Raw genomic sequence first — 22180 nt, forward strand, 5'->3', positions numbered from 1 at the left:
GACAAAAATGTTGAATAATTTTACAGCATTCGGGAATAGCTTGGATCTATTAAAATTTACATTGCATTCCTTCCTAAAGCACAAATACTTATGTAGTTATGAAATAAATAAATTATTCAAAAAATCTAATTCATTGCTCTTATTTAGTGTCAAGGTTGAACACAAGGTGTCTCTGGCTGTCAGAATTGTCTGTAAGATATTCATTATTGGTGACTAATCATCAGTGCCTTGTCAAATGTGAAAGAGCTGTGCATATATTACTGACCCTGAAAACATATGACTGAAAATAGTAGCTCTAAGAGTGGGGGAGATGCACCAATCTTCAACCTTTCAGTTTCAGAAATATCAGATGCTGACAGCCCCTCAATGACACCACAATTAAGATTTTTGTCCCAAGCATTTTAAATAGCTCGTGTCTCTGATATAAAAATCCCGAGTCACCAAAAGGCAGGAAAGTTAGTGTTTCCACCAGTCAGTCACCAAAAAGCAGGAAAGTTAGTGTTTCCGCCAGTCAGTCACCAAAAGGCAGGAAAGTTAACGTTCCCCCGTCTTATTTCATTTTATCCATGGATTGAGACCTAATGCCAATTGGCAACAAAATGAATGCATCCAAAGTCGCTAGTAAAAATATGAGATAAAACCTATGTTTTGAAATAAGTAGGAAATGAATATTTAAACCATGTCTTTACTATTGCCAAAAAATAGTCTACTACCAGTACCAGTGTTCAGTGGAACCTCCCTTAGCGGACACTCCTCTCTAATCAGGACACCCCTCTATTAAGGACAGCACTTGTCAGTTCTGAGGGTGTCCTTAATAGAGAGGTTCTACTGTATGTGTCCCCCCCCCACCTGTTCATGTTAGCTTCATGCATGTACCATGATTGCATGCTTGATGAAAAATGGCCATATTCAAGTGGTACCTGATTGATTGTATCCCATACTTTACCTGCTGCGGTAAACCACCAGTCTCGTATGCCGTCGTATCTAAACAATGGACTGATATTCATGTCAATATGAGCACCATTTAATATTTCATGCTCCATTGTTATGGAACATATAGTTGTGTATGACGATCATGAGTTCTATGTTGCACATACCCGTATTATAACAGGTGTACAATATCCTTTTTGACGAATCAAAATGTAAATGAAGTTGTTAATCCTACGATATACGTGACAATAAAGTCGAAAAAACTTCTGGTAAAATAATCGAGAAAAATGAGAAGTCTTATCACAAAGTCAAAACCCAATTCCACAACTGTGCAAATAAGTCTCCTGAAAGAACAAGTTTGACCCCCCCTCTTTAGAAAAAAAGTTGTTGGACTTGGCAGTCAAGCTACGCCTTGAAATATAGTTGGCATATTTCCTGTTTTTCAATTGGGTCTCTTGCGATCACCTACTTCATAACCTTTCGCATGATGAATGGTTCTCACTGATTGTCTCCATATCAGCCACACCCAAATCTCAGTGGACATGGTGTGGTGTTGTTGTGTGTGATAAAGTACAGGTGTAGCAGAACCTCTCTATTGAGGACACCCTCAGTACTGACAAGTACTGTCCTTAATAAAGATGTGTCCTGATTATAGAGGTCTGAGGACACCCTCATTACTGACAAGTACTGTCCTTAATAAAGAGGTGTCCTGATTATAGAGGTCAAATTGAATGGAAACAACCAATTTGGTCCTTGATAGAGAGGTTGTCCGTAATAGAGAGGTGTCCGCTAAGGGAGGTTCCACTGTAAATGTATTGCTTCTCAAACCATGACGTTGCATTCATAGCAGAACACGTGGGGACCAAGTTGCTTGGACATCGAATTTGCAAAATGTACAAGGCCTGGCCTCGAAATTCGCTTTTGAAGGGGCACAGCAATTTTTTTTCCCCGGAGAAAGGGCACTCTGATTAGTTTGGTGAAAAGGGGCACACTTTAAATGGGAATCAATGAAAACAAAGTTGCCTTCTTGATGGAAAAAATATGATGGGCATCGCAGTAACAGTGGAGGGCATCAGAGGTAATTGCCTTTGATGCCTCTGATAAATTCGATCCCTGCAAGGAACCCCTTCAAAAATCTTTCTCGAAATACGAAGGATGTATAAAGTTCACTTCGTCTTCTGTCAGTCTCTTTATAATCCTGTGAATCAACATTGAGTCCTCCAACTCGATGTCTCGCTTTGCAACTCGTTTAGGCCCGGGCATTAGACACATCCACTGAATTCAGTCAAAGATTTCCAGGATGATTCGAGTCGAGCAATTATGCTGTGGCAGCACAACCATCAAATATCCTGAATCAAGGGTAGAATTCATTTAATTGTATCTGTCCATCGATTCCGCTCATAATGAATGCATTATTCTTTGCTTTTAATGAGCGTTTCCCTGTGTAATCCTTGTTAGGCCATCGATATATTGACAGGAGTGGATTTCATCAATAGTAAAGTCAATAGAGATATTGATCTTACTTGTCTTCAGCGATGATGACTGATGTCTTCAGAAACTTCTCCAGGTTCTGTTTCAGGAAGATCTAGAAAGTCATTAACATGTATAATTTAGGTAACTTGAACATGATAGGCATTTTGTGAAGTAGAACTCTCCCAATCACATTAGACATCCCTGAAATTGCGTATGTTATGCCTAGATGTACATGCAACTGCCAACCTATGGATGCACAACCATTCGAGTAGGTTGTATGTATGCCTCAACCAACCGATGCACAACCATTCGAGTAGGTTGCATGTATGCCTCAACCAACCGATGCACAACCAGTCGAGTAGGTTGCATGTATGCCTCAACCAAGATCTACGTCTCTCAATTAAATACAAGTAACACATAATATTTCTTAATTTGGGCGTGTGCTGTAGCCCCATTTTGACTCAATAAATCCAGGTGCTAATTGTTTTTGTCCTAAAGCATCTAGTAGAGAACTCTAAACTCTAAAAATGCTGCAGTTGACATCCTCAAAAATCAATTCACCTTTTATCTTTTCAGATTTTACAGCCAAGGCTCCTGCCTCAGGTGAGATTTCCTCGCAATTTGTGTAACTTATGTAGGACTTTAAATTTTATACTTTTCGATAAAATTTTTTTTACCATTTTGGCTATGTGACTCTTTCACCCGTGTTGGTTCTACTATTTACTATCCTACTCCTAATTTAATCTTACTCCATCATTGTCCCTGACATTCGGAGGGACCTTTCTGATCAATTGTAAGCAGTTTCAGAAGACCATGAAGTGCTGAAGGATGACTCTAAGCTGCCATATAAGTCAAGTTTTCATTTAATAGTGGACTGTGGTCCCTTCTTAAAATGCCAGAAGGTAAGATTGTCAAGGTAAGGTTGTCGCGTGTTGGTCTTCATCTTTGCTTCAAGCAGTCTGAACAAATTAAGATTTTTGTGTTATCATGATCATCCCAGCATGCTCTCTTTGCTTTCTGACCATACTTTTGATGACGGTATTGAGATGACCATGATTTGAGATTGTGTTATTTAACTTTTCCATATTTTTCTAGTCCTTGAGTCTATGCTAATACAGAATGTTTGGCAGTGTGTGTTTGCTATCTTACAGCCAATTCTCATGCAATAAACTGCGATCCCGTGTTCTGCAAGTGCCCATTATATTTCAGCTTTCATTTCCGTGCGTTTTAGTGCCAGGAAACCACCGATTGTGGTCATACTAAAAATCCATTATCACAGAGGCGAACATGTAACTTGGCAGTTGTGTCCCTGTCGTGTCATTCATGTTGAATGGCTCCAATAATTAATAAGTACGTTTTCTTGTTTGTTCAGGATTGGTCAATATATTCTGAAGCGAGGAGGGCAGAAATTTATTGACTGCTGCGGCCATTTTGGTTTCTGAAGGGACTCGGGGTAGATGTAAAGGGTAAATGTTCTTGAAAGCTGCCGCCATTTTGGTTTAAGGAATCAACAACGCCCCGGCACGTCTCCGTACCAAAATTGAGACCCAGAAATTGAAAATACAGAATGCACTTCTCCCTATTGGTCTGTTACTGCGAAGAAGTTGGAACAAATAGTGCACAAAAGCATTCAACACGTTCGATACTTGACATTTTGCTGTCCTCCTGATGCTATTTTGCTAAGTAAACCAAGCTAATTTAGCTGGCAGAAGACGGCTAGTAAGAGTAGCATCATTTCGTGGAGTAGATTCTCCCTCTGTTGTAGAGTGGATTCTCATTAAGCTAGATGAAAAATATGTTATGTCAACGACCAGTAGCTTTTATGAACCAAACTGAAATAGCCAGTCTGGATGTTTTTTTCTTGGCATATTGCTTCAAATCGCTACGTGTATAAAGGCTCATGATATTCTTGGAGTTTTATTTAAAGCCAATGCGTTGGCCTGGGCCCAATACGCCTCACAACTAATTGCAGTCCAATTAATAATTCAATTTATGGTGTGGCCACTAGGGGGCCAAGTGTGAAAACACAAAAATTGCTATAACTTGTTGATAACCAGTGGTCGGACGAACGCCCAATTGTTTCTCGAGGTGAGCACGTGGAACCTGGACCATTTCATTAATCTTTGTTTAGATAAGTTGGTGAATGACAGCCTTGTGTCCATGGTGACTGAGCAGATCCTTGTATAAACCTTGCTGTTCTATCTAAAGAACAATCTTATGTGAGTCATGAGGGCCTACTCGAAAGCTATATTCGATACCGGCTGATGCTCTTGTTTCACAAGCCTGAAAAAAATCGAAGCATTACACAAAAGATCCCTGTTTAAACATTCATGATGTCCAGAGATGTTGAGGGAAGATTTACTCTTGTCTCAGTGAACTGATGGCTCTGTCTTGCTGAACTGACGACTATCTTGCTCAACTGAAGACTCAAGACAGCTGGCCATAGCAGACGTAGCAAGGTTGACTCAATCCTACTCAGCTGAAGACTCGAGACAGCCATAGCAGATGAAAAGATATTGACTTTATCTTGCTGAACAGAAGACAACTGTCAACTCCCCCCCCCCCCCCCCGGCATTATCTTCCTCCACAGGTTGACATAGATGACACTTAATCGCTATGGTGACCAGGTATGAGATGCTGGAGGCTTTATTACTGTCAATGGAATATGATGATGCAGTCACCAGCAATGAACTTCTTTTACTTGGGTGCCTGAATATGGCGGGGATGAGATTGAGAGGGAAGGACTTCCTGTCCATGGCTAATCGGACATGGGTATTGGGCACATTTTAAAAATGAAAGGAAATTAGTTATGATTTGGCAAGGAAGTGTAGAGCATTGCACTGATCATGCAGACCAATGAAATGTGACGTCATGGTGGTGGTGTTGGAGGTGAGAATTGGTATGAGAGATATATCTCCAGAACCTCAATCTGAAAACGGAGGTACCAATAAGTCCTCCTGTAAAGTTTTTCAACTGACACTGATGTATCAATATGTCCATAATTCAGCATGTAAAAATTATACTTCAGAGCCTGTAATCTATTGTATCGATCATCGTGCAACGATTGCTGTACAGTGTTTTTTCTCTGGTTGTCATTTGAAACTATTTGTGTGACTTCCCTCCATCTGCTACGTGGCCCTGACATCACCTGACATCACCTTCGGCATCTAATTGAACACCAATAAACTGATCCTATTGATACGTCAGCAGAGTATCTGAGCTAAAGTCTCATGTGACACTTGTGATCTGATATCAGTGTTGTCAGCCTCTGACATCTCACGCTGATTTCTAACAGACGTTTCACTGCATGATATGTTTGATGATTTGAAGTGAAACAAGTTTGAACCAATTGAGATTTGTAGCTTAAGGTGTAAAACATGATATTATTTCAAATTGTGATATTCTGTCTTTGGAATTATGATACATCCTCAATAAATTCTTCAGAATGTACATTGGTCTTAGTCATCTTCTTCACCTTTTGCATTGCATCACTGAAGTTTCTGTATGAGAGCAACCTTGATCCAGTGATTCTGCCATTAAGGGTTGGAGTAAACTTTGTACATTAGTTTATAAAATACCTCCCACCTGAATGCAGTCATGGTCATCTTTCCTAGCTGGCACCTATCATTGTAGGTCTCGCTCAAAGAATAGAGCCAGAAAGGTTCCATCTCTTGAAATCAGACAAATACTTAGCAATACAATTTTACAAAACAGAACATCCTTGTTTTTCCCTACTCGGTGTTAACCCCTTATATTTGCAATGCATGCACATATGATATTACAGATCAAGGGTTATATTCTTATTTCTGTTTTATGCCACACCCAATAATGCCTGCAAGCATTTCACATTTGGCTTTACTCTGATCGTGATATTTTGATTGGCGAGCGGAGTGATTTACTTTCATGAGTGTAATAAAAGAGGACTTTGCCATCATATAGTTTTTAAATCTTCAACATCCAATAAATTAAATTGGCTTAGTCTTTGTTAATTTTTTGAAATAATTGTGTGTCATATTATATTTCTTCCAACCTGGTTGTATTATGTGCGAAGATTTTGATGTTTCCAAAGTAAAGTGTGACCTTGGTGAAAATAAAGTATCATCATGGATGAATTGATAAGTGCAAATAGAGCAAGGGCATTATTGATTAACAGAGGGATTTGGGAACGGATAGAACTACAAAATAATGAATGTGGTGCCTTTCAATTATGTAAGTGGCAATTTCATGTGTGAGTTTTTGGATGGAAACTGGATCGTCAGGTTATAAAACAGTCTTGAAACGTAATTTACAATACAGTAGAATTGAGAGGTTCTACTGTACTACTTAAATGAAGGTGAAATTCTTTTCGGGTGAGGTACCCAGTGCAATTGATGTTGAAAATGTAAAACATTTTGCCTTCATCTGTTAGTGAGTTCGAACATGAGTGATGCATGTTGAATGTTTTTTTCACAATCAATAAGCTGGGTGTTAGCTGGTCTTCTATTATTCATACAGTGATCTAAACTGAACTGTTGAACTGAAAGAAAACGCTAAGCCTTAGTCAACATGCTTAAATAGCATGTTTGTTGATGAGTTTGATATTTGAAGAGAAACTGAGCAATGTTCGGTTGCTCATTGGATTTTCACCTGATTATAGGTTTTGAAATTGCCTGGAGTGTTTTTCCTTTGTTATTCTTTGACGGTGAAAGAAACTTATTGTTTTGTATGTCTGTTCGCCTGAATTCAATTTACTATCATAAATCTTCATTTCGAAAACTCATGAAATATTTACAAGTAGATATTCAGTGTATACATGTATATTCTGTACCTGGTATCATTTTTCATTGGCCCCGGGGCAATCTCTGAAATTATCTGACTAATAACATCAGAGCACTTTCAGTAGCATAAGAGACAGATGAAAATTATTTTGACCTTTCAGTAGTTAGGTACTTGTAAGGTATTGTCTCAAGTGGTGTGTATAAATATTGTCAATGATGACACATACAAGTTCTGTGAATCACCAAATTTTCACAGCCGTTCTATTTCGTAGGCCGGTTTGACCTGTCGAAATTTGCCACAAGTGAAAAGATACAGGAAAACTCTTGAGTGTTTGATCAAAATTTATATTGACATGAAATCATGCGCAGAGTGTTGCAGAAAATATTGTATTGAAGTTTGATGTCAATTGGTCGGTTAGGTTTGTTCATGTTCTCACATCAGTATCTAGCATTATATCTGCTGATTGGCTGTATGATTAGTTTGGTATTCTAATGTTTGCCTACTGCAGTTCATGTATATTTGATGATCATAAACGTGGTGGATTATTCATTGTTATTCAAAACAGGTTGATTTGAAAATCCATGTGCATTGTGGGCGATCTCGTGTTGGTTTTGGTCCGTGAAATTTTCATTTAAGTTTGAGTGGGGTGAAGCGAGGATTGACTGTTATTAGTCGATAATGAGCAGAAATTTTTCTGATAATTTGCTGGAAGAAGCGCTTCTCTAATTGGTGTGCCCTAGCCTTCATTGATCATGTTAGAAGGCTCGTATGTGCCCGTTTCACCACAAAGCTCTGCCTTGGTCCAAACGCGTCCTTTGCCACATGGTTGCCGTGGCGACGTGACAACTATGGACAAAATGTGGCGATCGCTGATTGGTGCATTGGCTTTATAATTCATGCGGTTCGTAAATCATTCATGCATTTTTTTTATTGTAACTACACATTAGCAGAGGACTTCCAGCCAGAAATTTGAATATTGTATGGAATAAAGTTTGCAAACTCTTGTATCAATCAATATTCTGGTGTAGTGTTGTCCCGATGTTATTATCAAAAGTATCTGGGTAGTATTCCAGTCTATCAAAATTTTTGTTTGTCAGTGGTTTAATTGCATCATTGACACCAGTGCCACATCTGACAGTTTTATGACGACAACATGGTGCCAAGAAGTCTGTCGTTACATGCATTGCATCATAATGTCATGCAGTTTTAAGACCCCAGTCGCCTAAAGGGAGGCTGAGTATAGATTGCCTACCATACACTCCTTGAGCTCCACAGGTAGAGGTTCTCATGGTGCACCTGCTTTATGCATGGGCTATACCTGGATGAGTCCTACTCATATGGTGCTACCCTGTGAGTGGCGATTTATACCTGTATTTGAACCCGTAGATTGTAGCCCATGCATGGTTCTTTATAGCAAAGTCAGTTAATCATTTTAGGTTACACTTCCATTGATTTCCGTGACTGGAAATTATGGCTTTCGGTCTGCGGGACAGTGTTGATGACTTGGTCCAAAGCAGGTGACACATTCATATTGACAAAATCCTTATCTGCATCAAACCATGATTATGAAACCCATAACCAGTCGCCATCCCATGACAGAGTCAGCAGACTGGGCACCTGAGAGTTTCCTCTTTCAATCATTTCTATGTAAGGATTAGCATTAGTAATCTACTGCTATGGTAACTTGCCCGCCGATCAATTCTTATCCTATTTCCTTTGATAATTAGTCCAATACAACCTGTACTGTCCACAGTAGTAATGTCAGGCAACGTGTTAAAGTCTACAAATCACTATATCGATAAAGTAGTCTAACGTCATTATTTTCTCCTCCCAGTGGCCCGACTGTTTAATGATTCTGTACTTTAGCATCGATGTCTTTGGATCAGTTATAAGATGATTTTACTGTCGGAACTGGATTGGACCACAGGATTTGATTTGTCCCTTGTTGTCAATATATGTTGTTTGATTTTTTATCCGTTCTCCCACTACGAGCTAGGTTTGGTTTTGATGTGTTGGCTTACGATCACGATGAACCCTACCCTAAAAATTTGGATATTAGTGCTCGGGTATTAAACAGAACTACTCCCAAACTGGCCAAAGCTAGGCATATCTATCTCGATTTCATTTCCGAAAAGTTCTCAATCCCTGGCAAAGATAAACACTTGATAAGAAGAAAATCCTCCTCCAGCTGTTCCATGAGTAGTGGATTTCTAAGCGGGCAGACGGGAACCGTATCCATGGTGCCACAGAGGGTTCTGAAGGTCGAATTTTCCCAGCTGTTTTGTTCTGAGGTTCAGGGAAGTCATTAAGTCACGATTAATCTCTAATGTTGGAGTCTACACCAGGACCCAGCGAATTTTTAGCGAAATCATGATTGCATGGTAGCACTTTCTTGAATTAGTGCACTGCGCTCGATCTGCACAGATTTTATTTTGGAAACTAATGTGCATTTTCATCTCAACGCAGCTGTCTACTGCTGCGAGAAACCATCTCCATAAACTCGTAATGATGCCACAGAGATCATATCGCAAGTTATAAGATCAATGCACACAAATGATCGTATAAGGAACCCACATAATATAGTTATCTCAAAACCCCATCAGATCATGCAGACTCATTATTTGAGAACCATTAGCTATACTGGTTGGCTATTCTTAATGAACAATTCATTAGCTGCGAGTTCAGGGTTCTTTTATCCAGTCTGTAGGTCCACTTGGCGGTTATTATACCGTGCCGATTAGGGATACAGTTAGATTTAGGATGCCCTCATTGACCTCAGGTGTGCAAGCGAAGCAAATTCTGCACGATACGGTGAGGTTTGGTGACGATGCTGGTGTCAGATCATTTCAAGCAATTATCCCCTGTTGGTGGTAGGTGTCATATTGTAACCCTCAGCTTGGGATTCGATGGAGGCAGTTTGTCTTTGGAAAAGTTGATCCCCTTGCTCTCCACAACTGGATGGTTTCGTGTTTTGCAGGGTTTACTGATGGTTGAGAGTGTGTGACCTGGAGTATTGCCATCATCACAGCTGTCCTGACCACAAGTATTCAAAACCTCTGCAACTTTAAGTCCTTTCTTGCCGAAGTAAAATCATGATGATTCAGTGTCAAAGAGAGTTGATCTGTCTTCTCTGTTATGTGTTCTTTTGGTTCGGATGGTTGAAGTTTTAATCACTTTGCCAGAATTGAATCCAGAAAGATCTTGCCTGCCGCCATCATCCTCTCCAATCTGATCTCACAATCCATCTATGTGACTTGTTAAAACCGATTACAGTTTGTGCCCATCTAGCACTATCAATCTGATTTGCCTGTAACTATATTGTCCATGGTCATTTGCAAATCTTTCCTATAATGCAAGTTCAATACGATGCTATCAGATTCGTTAGTCGTAGGCAGTAAGACAATGGTGACATTGTATTGACTTATAAAAGCATTCATCTCTTGTTTCTGGCATTGGGTAATGCTATCTTGACTGACCATGGATAATTTACGCTCCCTCGTGTGAATGGACATTGGTGGAATTGTTATGTATTTTCTTATTTGCCTTTGTCTTGAAGATAGCCTTGGGAAAGTAGCATTGCCCGGTGTTAGAGAGAGGCAAGTAGAACTGCTCAGCGAGAAGCTGCAGTCGAAGCCGTAGTAGAAAGGTTTCACATCAACCTTTACCGAAACCTCATCAAAGTTAAAAAACCACACTGTTTCAGGTTTTGGACAGAGATAGAGATTTTGTTGATCTACATGTAAGGTGATATGACAACTCATTCCCCAAGTTGAAGCTTATGGAACACAAAACTTCGCCCCTATTCTGACAGGCTTTACATTGTCCACTGAGTAAATTTCAGCTTTTCTCTGGGTTGAGACAAAAATGTTGGTTGCCTAGATACACAAAGCTGCATGAATTTATCGACAGTCATTCCTTCTTCGGCAAGTGGCATTCACCCTGTGTGTCGAGGGGGCAGTGGTTGCTCCCTTCGTGCAGCCAGGCAACCATCGTCTCGATTGTAATAAACTAATGGAGTTTTTTCTTGCTTAATGTACTTTATCAGCAGGAGTTGCATGCACTTCTGTGAAAGTTGCAATGCAGTGCATGTGTGGGATTTGAGTATCTTGAAAGGCTTGACGGCTATTAAGTTTTTTATTCATATTCACTGATCAATCCCTATTTCCACAGGATGTATGCCCACAAATTAATACATATTGTCGGACTGTCACCCTGAATATAGCACCTGATCATAATGCCCAGATAATTCCTGGATTGTGATGGTAACCATGACGACATCACTGCAGTAGCGAGGAGCCATTTTCCACGGTTGTGCTCACATCATACATGATTCATGAGCCGATCGTTCTCATTCGTCCACAGCCGATCTGCATAATGAAACAACATTGAATGGGCCTATTAACACAATTGTGACAAGTCACATGGGATTATATTAATATTCCGTACCCTTCATCGTGCTGTCTACCTGCCGATATTTCATTGGCTATCGCTCTCTGTTCTCCAGGTATAAAGCTCTCCGACGATCCCCGTTGAGAAGATTGGTTCACAACGCCGTACTCACCCCTGTATCCCATCACATCCAGTATTACATTGAGGCTTATCACACACAATGGCGGATGAGCAGAGTTTTGACAATAGCAACGGAAACCAGGACGATGGAACCCAAGGTAGGTCAAATCTTTTTTTAAATCTGACCGTGGAAATGATACGCTATTGTGTCAAGGACACTTGCATTCAATGGCTGGCCTTGGTAACATAAAGGTGTGACCAGGAAGCAAATGTGGAATCTAAATGCAGCATCAGTCAACATGGATGAGGATGCCGACCGGGACTGAATGAAAGCTATGATACCATGAAAGATATCGCACAAATTTTCTCCGTTTGTACATGTAGTGTTAGAGAATTTCATTTTATTTTACCGGCTTGTGCATCTTAATGGAGGCCTTCCTTCACAATTCAGCATCAAGCCTTTCCCTCAGATTAAAATATCCCATGCCGGTCCAACTTTCCCACTCGGGTAGTCCTTGATTTCAAAATTCCAAATTGAAGTATTGATGGTTCCAAAGTGCACCATCTGCTTCAATTTCTCCAGTCTCTTGACTAGTCTGAGCTAGCACTGTAATGTATTTCATCCGCCATTAAGAGTTCCACTTCCCATTTATTATCCTGCATTGCTGTGACTAAGCAATGCTGTACATTTCAGCAGCCTTGTACATTTCTGCGTCAGGGTTGCGACCATAACCCGAGGCGCCTGGCAGTGATGGCGTAGCGTGATGGCATTTATTCATGAGAACAAATTAATTGAAAGTAAATTCTCCATCACATTTATTCCTGAAGGCTGCATCACTTCATGATTTATTCAAGGTCTTTCTTTGACACTTTTGGGGGTGGTGCATTTTGCTTTGCGCCAATTATGGCCCAGTTCAAGTTGCTAATGCAGTTGTCACTCTATGAAGCTCTGTGTCCCACTGGTCTGGTAACTGATATTTTTATTCCTGTAAGCCCCATTTTTGCAGTCTCATTATTAAAAATATCACCTGTAGACTATCAATTTGACCCTCTAGTGCCTGTCTATAGTCTCCCCGTTTACAAATGGTACTAGCAAATAAAATGTCCAACTTCTCAGTGAAGTGAGTTTGACACATCCACACATTTTCTGACGATTTTTTTACGAAAAGCTGTTCCAATCCAAAGAAGAATTGTAAAAAAAATTCTTGAATATTCGCCTGTTGAGAACAGAACCCCAACCATCTTGCCTCTTCTCTTGATCATACCAGCAGCCTTGATCCGCTGCAGGCGAGCTGTTACCATAGCAAAGCAACCATGCCATACATCCCCCATGTCTCATTCGCCAGCTCTGAAACTTCCCTTCGCTTGCTTCCCTTATACATTCAATCAACGGGGCTTGGTAGATATCAGCGGAGGTGGTATACAGATACATCTCGGGGTAAAGACGGTTTCTATGGTGACCAGATGCAAAGAAACATGGCTGTTTGCTGGAAAACAACGTCTCTTGCTGAAATATTCCAGTTGGTGTGTTGAGAAGGTTCACTGCTTTGTTTTCAAAGGAGTGGGATATGAATCAACTGTTTGAGGTTAGCTTACCTGCTGCTGTCAGTTGACGTACTATGTTGTTTTTTGTAGCTTGGAAGGCTATATTAAAATCAAGAACTTGTTTCCAAAGCTTTCTAGTACACATTTTGCGCAATGCTTCTCTAAATTTCCAGATTAGCACACTTTGTATTGGAACGATGAGCCCTTCACTAATATCTTGCCTGTGCAGCAGGCTTTACGATTCCTTTGTCCATATCTCTTCGTCTCGATATTGATATGAAATGAGATACTCATGCACATATCATGTTCATCACACCGTTGATGATTTAGTCTGACCAGACAAGTCATAAAATGAGAGAATAAATTGTTGGTTGTCCTTCAGCTTCAGACATTCTTATTGAAAATGCAGGTGGTTTAGCACCATTTATATGATGGCTCTAACCCTAATTCATTGTGGACATGATAATGTCATATTATCCCTTGCGTGCTCTGGTCACTGAGTAGCGAAAATCTTGCCAACTGAAAACGAAATGGTTGACTAGCACACACTTCTCTAAATGGTTCATGCACTATGTTAGGCTAACATAGCAAAATCCCGTGTTAACTTTTCATGAGGCAATGGGGAATTTCTCTGCCCAAGATTCCATGAATCACTGTAGCCATTAGATCCAACTTCAGTACCATAATGGGACCGACCCGGCCTTGAGATGGGCAGTAATGTCATGTGGCATTAAAGATACCGTCCGCATGTTGTCCGAACCATAGACTATTAAACACAGTTTTTGATGGGCGCCTTGGCATTAACTCCAGTAATGACATGGTCTTGTTACATATTGCTGTTTGAGTAATAATTTATCACCTTTGTCATCTTGCTCATCAAGCAATAGCAAAGGGACATCTTGCTCACTCTTATATCAGTCTGGTGTGTTTTCTCCTAATTTCTTACATCATAACATGAATCCGTGTATAGTTTCACGAGGTCTTTATCAATATCGATTCATTACGGTGCTCAGATTGACTTTGGTAATACAGTAGGAACTGTTAGCGCCAAGGTCCAGAGTTAATTAGTGAGCTGTCCTCATTAATTATGGGCATTAGAGGGGTATTGTGTTTCTTTGTCATAAGTTAATGTGGACTAATAATGAGGGTTAATTGCAGGGTCTTCCCGACACCCGGTCTTTGTTGTTGGAGAGGGTGAAAGGGTGATAGTGGGCAAGATTACACATTTGACTGACGATATGTCCTATCAAGTTCATGCCTTACTCTTGAAGGCTTCGAACAAAACTTTCCTAATAAAACAACGCAAGCTGATCTGGCTTTGAATAATGGTGATGCGTACATGTTACAGTAGGATTAGAATCCTGTGCAGTCGAGTATCAGACTTGGTGACATGCTTGTCTTGATATGGGAGAGGATCAGTACGGCATAGTTTCCCCTTAGATTGGGAATTTCGTGATGCAGTTCCCATCTGCTTTGCACAAGTATGTCTAATTGTTGTGATGTATAGGTATTCTCTATTCTGACACCATTCATGACTGGACTAGATACACAAGTACATCAATCTGTTCCACAGGATCTCCTTGAGTTGGTTATAGCAAAATAGAAGTTCCAATGGAATGAACTCTGGTATAAATGAAGCATCTTCAACATGAAGCCAACCGACTCCCTGGCCATAAAAGATTCTAATGATTCAAATAAACGCACGTACATCAGCCCAGTGATTGCGCTATGAACCGTCCCTCTACTGTAAGCTTCACTAAGTAATGAAGTGGTAAATATATCAACGCGGTATTGATATTTTAACATCCAGGGCTTGCCATAACTCCCCAGCCGAATAACATAATCTAGTCATCTGTGCCATGATTAACAAATCAGCTTCCCCAGTCCCAAAAAAATCTGTTATTGGTACATTACACTTGAAATTCAACAAATATCTTTCTTGAGCTGTCTGGTGCCTTCATGATAATACTGAGCCCAAAATCTCCCTCTTGTTTCAATTACCAAAAAAAAGGAAAATGTGCATTGTTGAGTTAGTGCTGGAAGTATATGGTCCTTATGATTTTGATTTCGATACCATCTGCTTTCATTATGGGGGAGAACAGATGATTGATAATGATGGATTGGATGTTGGCACGAGACTGTGGACTTTACAATCAGGATTAATTACACCAACAGCAAATGTTCTACAGTTTTCACACACTTTTAAAATCCAGTAGCTGCATCTCGACATTAGGCAGATGCTGATGGTGATCGACGGTGATCTTGAATTTGTTGATGGCATGAAGAAAGCTCCAGAGCTCCTGTTGGTTGTTGGTTTGCCTTTGATTGTTGTCCCTGCATTTTACAAATTGTATCGTTACTTTGATTCAGATCCGCAAGTGGCCAAGTTGGTAGCTAGACTTTGACTAAAGACAGAATGGGAGTGGTGGTTTTGAACTTTATATCATATCTGTAGACAGATGACTTCATAGACGACCATTTCATCCCATACTTCAGTATGACTTGATACAAGTTTGATTTGAGATAACCCAAGATAACTCTTCTTCTGCTTTAAATAGTACTGAAAAAACATGATGTTCTTATAAATCTGGTGTCCTTGACCTCTGTTGGTACAGTGACCTTGACAGTGAAAGCCTATAAATGCTGTTTTTACTATAGTACCAAGCATCTCTTGAGACCTCAGTCGATAGAACTCCTCTGTATCCACAGCTAACCAAGTTCAAATTGACTCGTGCGGCTAAGTACATTAGACACCATCTCCCAGAACATTGGTCAGCGTGTAGTGTCGTATCTTTAGGACATCTAGGATGGATGGCGGATCGATTGATCGTGAGAGCCCATTGGTGTCATGGAGCGCTGATCAATCTGGCGATCAAGATGGATGAGTGTGTAACCTTGAATGGATTGGACCATTGACACAGGCATGTCTTGGGAGCTCCTAGTCCTAACCCTCTTTTAGTGAGTGGTGCGTTGAAGTAGGCGATGTTCAGTACCTATATGTTATATGATGAAGTTTCAGTCAAGCAGGAAAATAGGCTGAAGACGGTGCCAATTTGCAAGTCTGGAACATTGTATTATTACAGTCTTTCCTTGTGGTTGTTGTAAAGTCTTGTCGTCCCAAATATGCTACTGAGAGCCTGGCTTTGCAGCTTGTCTCATTCAGACTTGATGAATGTGGGAGGAGGATGAAATTATCAATGTTGCCAAGCAAGCGTCAACATAATTTCTTTCTGGTGCCTAAGAAAATTTCATACCCAACTCATTTCATGTCTGATCCATAAGGAAAATGTAATAGGTTTACATTTAGAATTGTGATTGATTGGTCCAGTGTCTGTCATTGACTGTTACAGGCAACTTAAATTATGGCTTGGTCTTGAGAAATTTACCAGCATATTTCACGAGCGTTCAGTTGATCACATACTGGCAAATTTTGTATGTTACCTTCTGGGAGATCCGGGCTGCTGCTTGGATGTGAGATAAAACCCAGCCTCCAGTCATCTTCCAGTGCCCCCGATTGTGACTTGCGTTCAAAGCCCCACAGTCTTTGGTCTCCCAATCAATGATGTACATGTAAGGCTAAGACACAAACAATGTATGCATGTAATTGTATACGATATCATGACTCATACGGCCATCTTTTCAATTCCATTGCGAGATTGCAATGCTATGTTTGGCAAAAGACATGACATGGGGTCATAAAGAGACATCTCAATTCTCTTTCGATTCTTTGCCGGAATTGATAATGGTAGAGCAGGTGATGCAGAATCAGGTTCACATATTTAACTTGGTTCTTCAATTGCTTCATCAAAATAGCATCGTTCTCTGACAGTAGCCAGCTCTGTTTTAAGTTGTATTAAAATGTAGTGTTAAAAAAGGTTGTCTGTAATACTTAACTTGCCATTCTCATGTAGGCTACACTGCAGCACCGAATGGTGTGGAAATATCACACTTACGAGATGATTGACCTTCAAAAAGTGCTATATTTCTTGACAGTCACCCTCTCTCAACTGTATCCCAATAATATGGCTGACTCCAAACTTGAATCTTTGATGACCATGCATTATAATCCACGGAAGTGTAAGCTATAATCTCCCGCTATGGTCATGTTCATGATTTTATGTCTTGTCATAAATCATGATTAAATCATGGCGCTACCAATTATTACCCTACCGATTATTAACATAAACCCCTATTGTTTCATTGAAACAGTGTGTTGATGCATGACGTTTCATAAAGATGAGGTCGTCAACACTGGCTTAACTCTGTCAATCTCTAGGTATCATATCATTAATATTGTTTTATCCTTGCTTTATGATGTGATCAATATACCTTCATTAATACACATCAGATTCCTAGTGACCTTCACCTTTTGATGTCCCAAGGTCATTCACATGATCTGCATTTGTGACATGAAAGATGGACTCGTGTAGTTCATTCATAGCACTGTTTCCTGAAATAGTATCGTATTATTTGGCCTCTGGTGAATGGACACAATCTCTTTCCATAATTCTTGCATCTCGAAGGTGATGACTTTTTCTTGTAGCAGCGTAAAAAAGCTTTGCATTTGCCATTTCAATCTAGTGATATTCCTTCTGCATGAAATGAAGAAAAGGATTTAGTGATGGTTGGTTGAAGTGAAGAAGATGCTTCTATTCACACCGCAGATGAAATATGGCTGTATTTCGAGCGCAAATGTTTTCTGAATTACTCTCCTGAAGAACGTCCTGTCCGTGTAGATTATGAATCGTAATTTGACGCTAGTGTTTCCGTCGGCGGTGTTGATTAAATTTAATATCATCTTGTGCATATTCTCCGCGGGGAGATAACACTAGTAATTCAGGAACATCAGTCATAACGATGAATGGATGAAATGTAAAATTTGTCGTCATGACAATGCTGCAGGAGATAGTTTGTGTTAAAATGTCAGAAACGACTTCCGAGGAGTTGAATTTATTGGCCTGATGACTGATGATGAAGTATAATTAGGCAAGAGTGATTTTCTTGCGAATTACATGCCGTTCACAGCCGTGTCTTGGTGAAGTCATTTCCTTACTTGATTAGGTGATTACACGCTGTTTTGACTCCAATGGACATTCTGTTGTCGATATGATTGAATTATGAAGACCGTACTGATACGGATATTAGGTGGTAAGCGTGTTTAATCTTGATTGGTGAAGAAAGCATTAACTGGGGAGGGGGAAGGGGGCAAAAAGTGGGAATGTGTCAGCAAAGTGCCTTCCTATTTGAAAATGGGGTAAAAAATGCAGAGTTCCTTTCCTGATTCGTATTGTTGGAGGCCTGAAAAGGAAGATACTAGGTTCTGTTTGGCTTGGTGGTTGCAAAGATTTAGAGTTTGGAGACGGTTTATAAACCACATGCTGGACCTACATGATTTTCAAAAGTGTGAATCTACCGCAATATCAAATACCCAGGGGATGAAATAGTCATGAAATCGTCAGCCATATCCTTCATTGAAGATGCCAACCATGTGCTGTTGTTAGTTGTTGGGTGAAACTACTTGGTGATAGAGCACACTCTGGAACTCTATCGTGACAGCATCTTTATTCAACCATTTCGATAATTCAATAAGCGTCAAGCCACCACGCTCATTCCTTGCCAATGAATCCTTGAGCAGTGCCAGATGATTCATGATAATACGCCTGGTGTACTTGAATTTATGGTCTGCGGTCGCCGACAATGGTAATTGATGATAATTCTCGAACATTGCGATATCTTATGCTTCAGAGAACTTTGCCATGTTGGCGGATGTGAAGCGTGGTGTGTAACGAGATGTAAAACACCAGTTTCTTGAGAATCCTTTCCACGCAACTGAGATTTTGCAAGGTTTTTGCTTTGTGGCCAGCCCTTAAAATGCAGGATATTGCTCTTGTCAGAAGAGTGGTCCATGCGGCCTTGATGATATGATGATTCTACCGCATTGATGGCATTATTCTTGCGATTTGAGTACTTTTGGGCGTTGTGTCCCTTCTTAATCTTGGTAACATCGTTAATTCATTATCACATCCTACAATCGCCCTTTGTCAGCGATCCAACATGGCCGACAGTTGGCATGGTGGTGACCATGGCAACTCACTAATGCCTCTGTCACCATGATTATATGATGAGAACATGATACGTATAGAATTCATCTGTCTCTTGGGAAATATATATATATTCATTTGCCAGAGTTGATATCTCTTCCTCACAAATGTTTGAAAAAGCTTTTCCCCCAACAGTAGTTGTATACAGCAATTGGGAAATTATATTCGACTTAAACTCTCCTGTTTCTCATTCAGGAATGAATGGAGAGATCTATGTCATTGTAACCAACTTGAAATAAACTTCACTGTAAATAAAGGTTATAAGTAATCCCAGTGTTCACTCAAACATCAAACTTTGTGATTTCTCAGGTTGCCAAACTTTTCTTTTATATAAACCTCACGGTGCCAACTCCCCCAATGTTCAGACAATCACCCCCATATTAAAGCGCATGCTATGTTTATTTCACACTGCTTAGAAAATTATGATGTTATGATGCTATCATTTTGTTTTCAACCTCCAACAATATTTTTTCTCGTGTATTTTGGCTAACTATTATATTTCAGAAACAAAGAAATTTGCTCAGAATAGATCACTAATTTCTTGCTCAACAATCTTTTTGTCAAACCAATATCTGGAGGTTATTTGAATATTTGTAGGTTATGGTGGCCAACAGTCTTGGGACTTTCAGGGTGAGTAATTTGATGGGACTGGACCGTGTAGTACATGTACTTTGACTCAATGAAAGTGAACGAATGGCCTGTGCCACGCAATTATATACGGCAGTGGGATATGTGAAGATATTTTGCGGGGTACGGTGTCTGCTATCAATCTTATACACACAGCCCTTGTTGCCTCATATTGATGCTGGCGTTGGCTGATGTTGCAGAGATTCAGTCCATCATTTCCAAGCCGTTTTCTTATGTCTTTGAAGTAAATTTCTCTTATCCACTTCTGTGAGACAAGAACAAAAATTTGAGATACAAAGTAATGTATGATGTGAACAATCCTGTACTCCTTGATATGGGCGGCGGAAACAACCAATATCGATCTATCAATATCCAGAATCGTATTTTTGGCGAGATTACATCAAGGTTTAATGTGGTTCCTTTTTCCGTTGATGTAAAATCCTATGTGGGATAATTCTTTTCATAATGTTCTCAATACATGTACATACTTTATTCAAAATTAATGTATTTTAGTTGGCTTTCCTAATTTGTGGTAGACTTTTTTCCTGGACATGCTTCTCGTTCAGATGGGAGAATATTTTGTTCTGTTCTGTTCTGCATACCATAACCTGCTTGACCCCCCCGCCCGCATGCTGTCATTTCTTCAAAGTAATAGATCCTCACTCCATCTGTTGATTGTCTGTAAAGCAGGGAGTAAAACAACAAAAAAATATTTAATTTGTTTTGGTAGACTGTCAGTAAAACAATACAACATCTTGACCACCAAGGCTAGTGCCTTCTTAATCTTTTTATAACCCTTTGGCAACATTTAGTTCCTGTACATCTGTATTTCTTTATGCATGCTCCCTTGTTTCTTGCCTTTATTCTATCATCATAAATAATTGCTGCTTATTAATTTTTAGCTCAGCTGACTAAGTCAGCCGAGCTTGTCAAATAAGTTGTTCAGTGGCGTCCGTCTGTCCATCCATCCATCCATCCATCCATCCATCCATCCATCCGTCCATCCGTTAAACCCATGGTGCACATTTTGTAACCGTAAGACCTAGAGACTTCAATTTTGCATTTCTGGATACTTCTGATCAAACTCTACTTTCAAAACAAAATTTGTCGCCATTCGACCTACTTCCTGCGAGCGAGAGTGCATGAAGGAAACTGGCCTATATCGGCCTAGGAGCAGCAGAATTAGTCGAAATATGCTCTAATATTAAGATAAAATTCTTGAAAATCTATTTTATTGAGAAAAAATTCAAAATTTTAACAGGAGAGGGCGCTACCTGCCTTTTAATTATTTCTGCCGATTCAAATTTCCGCCCGATGACGTCAGCCATCAATGAAGTCTCCTATTTGCCAGTTCTCAAAACATGGCAGCTACACAACAAAAGCAGTAGCTCCAGGAATAAATCACTGTTCACTTCAGCTTCGTAATCGATTGTACCCCCACTTTATTGTGTTTTGTGTGGTGTTCCTATTCAATCAACGATGTAAGGCCTTATTATGTTGGTTTTAATTGAGAAGGTGCATTATAAGCGGCGTACGAAATACCGAAGCGGAGACAAAATGGCGGCATGTTGTTTACGCCTGGAGCTCAATGACACTCAAGTACCCAATTTTCTGCTTAAAAAGTAGTAGTCTGGTAGGCGATATTATCACTAGTTCGTTTCAGTGGTAGTCATAAGGTCGTTAGGGACTACTTTCAGAAATTAGTTCTTGAAAATTTGGCCACATTTCTGTGAAAACGATATCGGAAGTGCATGCTCTGTTCGCGATGACATCGCCGATGTATTTTGAAGTGGAGAATTCCCACAGTATGTGCAGTGAATTGGCATGATTCTGTTCGCCTATTAAGTTTTAGTTCTACGATTCTTTCATGAGTAAAAAGTAGACATTCTAAGCAATACAATAATGTCACTCCCATAAAAATTGATTGGAAATTGAGGGAGCTACGGCATTCTGTTCGTACAATACCAAATGGCACATTTTAAAAAGCGCTCATTGGACAACGTAGGGAATCACCAGAAATGACGTCATCGCTGGTCTAAATAGAAAACTACGGTGGCGCAGTAGAGCACAAGAAAAGGTTTAGCATGAACTTCGTCATGCAAGCTTCAGCAACAAAACGATTTCTCATGAATGATTTATTTGATCATCATCAGCTTGTTTCCCCTGATAGGTAAAAAAATGATTTACAATTTCCATCAAAGTTTTCTATTTTGTGTATAGTCACATGTTATTTAACT

The 22180-nt window shown here is 39.9% G+C and overlaps 1 protein-coding gene across 3 annotated transcripts in view; it reads left to right on the forward strand.

Moving 5' to 3' along the window:
* The window catches only part of LOC135482580 (heterogeneous nuclear ribonucleoprotein K homolog), a 51435-nt gene that overhangs the window by 4895 nt on the left and 24360 nt on the right, over window positions 1-22180 (forward strand). For 2 of the 3 annotated variants that reach the window (XM_064762736.1, XM_064762737.1), the window contains exons 3-5: window positions 2980-3006; window positions 11666-11828; window positions 19914-19946. In XM_064762736.1, the coding sequence (XP_064618806.1) occupies window positions 11771-11828; window positions 19914-19946 (91 nt within the window). In that variant the 5' untranslated portion in view covers window positions 2980-3006; window positions 11666-11770. The remainder of the gene's footprint in view (window positions 1-2979; window positions 3007-11665; window positions 11829-19913; window positions 19947-22180) is intronic. The other variant, XM_064762738.1, reaches the window with a different exon arrangement.

This window comes from Lineus longissimus, chromosome 2, assembly GCF_910592395.1.
Source record: "Lineus longissimus chromosome 2, tnLinLong1.2, whole genome shotgun sequence".
Lineage (NCBI taxonomy): Eukaryota > Metazoa > Nemertea > Pilidiophora > Heteronemertea > Lineidae > Lineus > Lineus longissimus.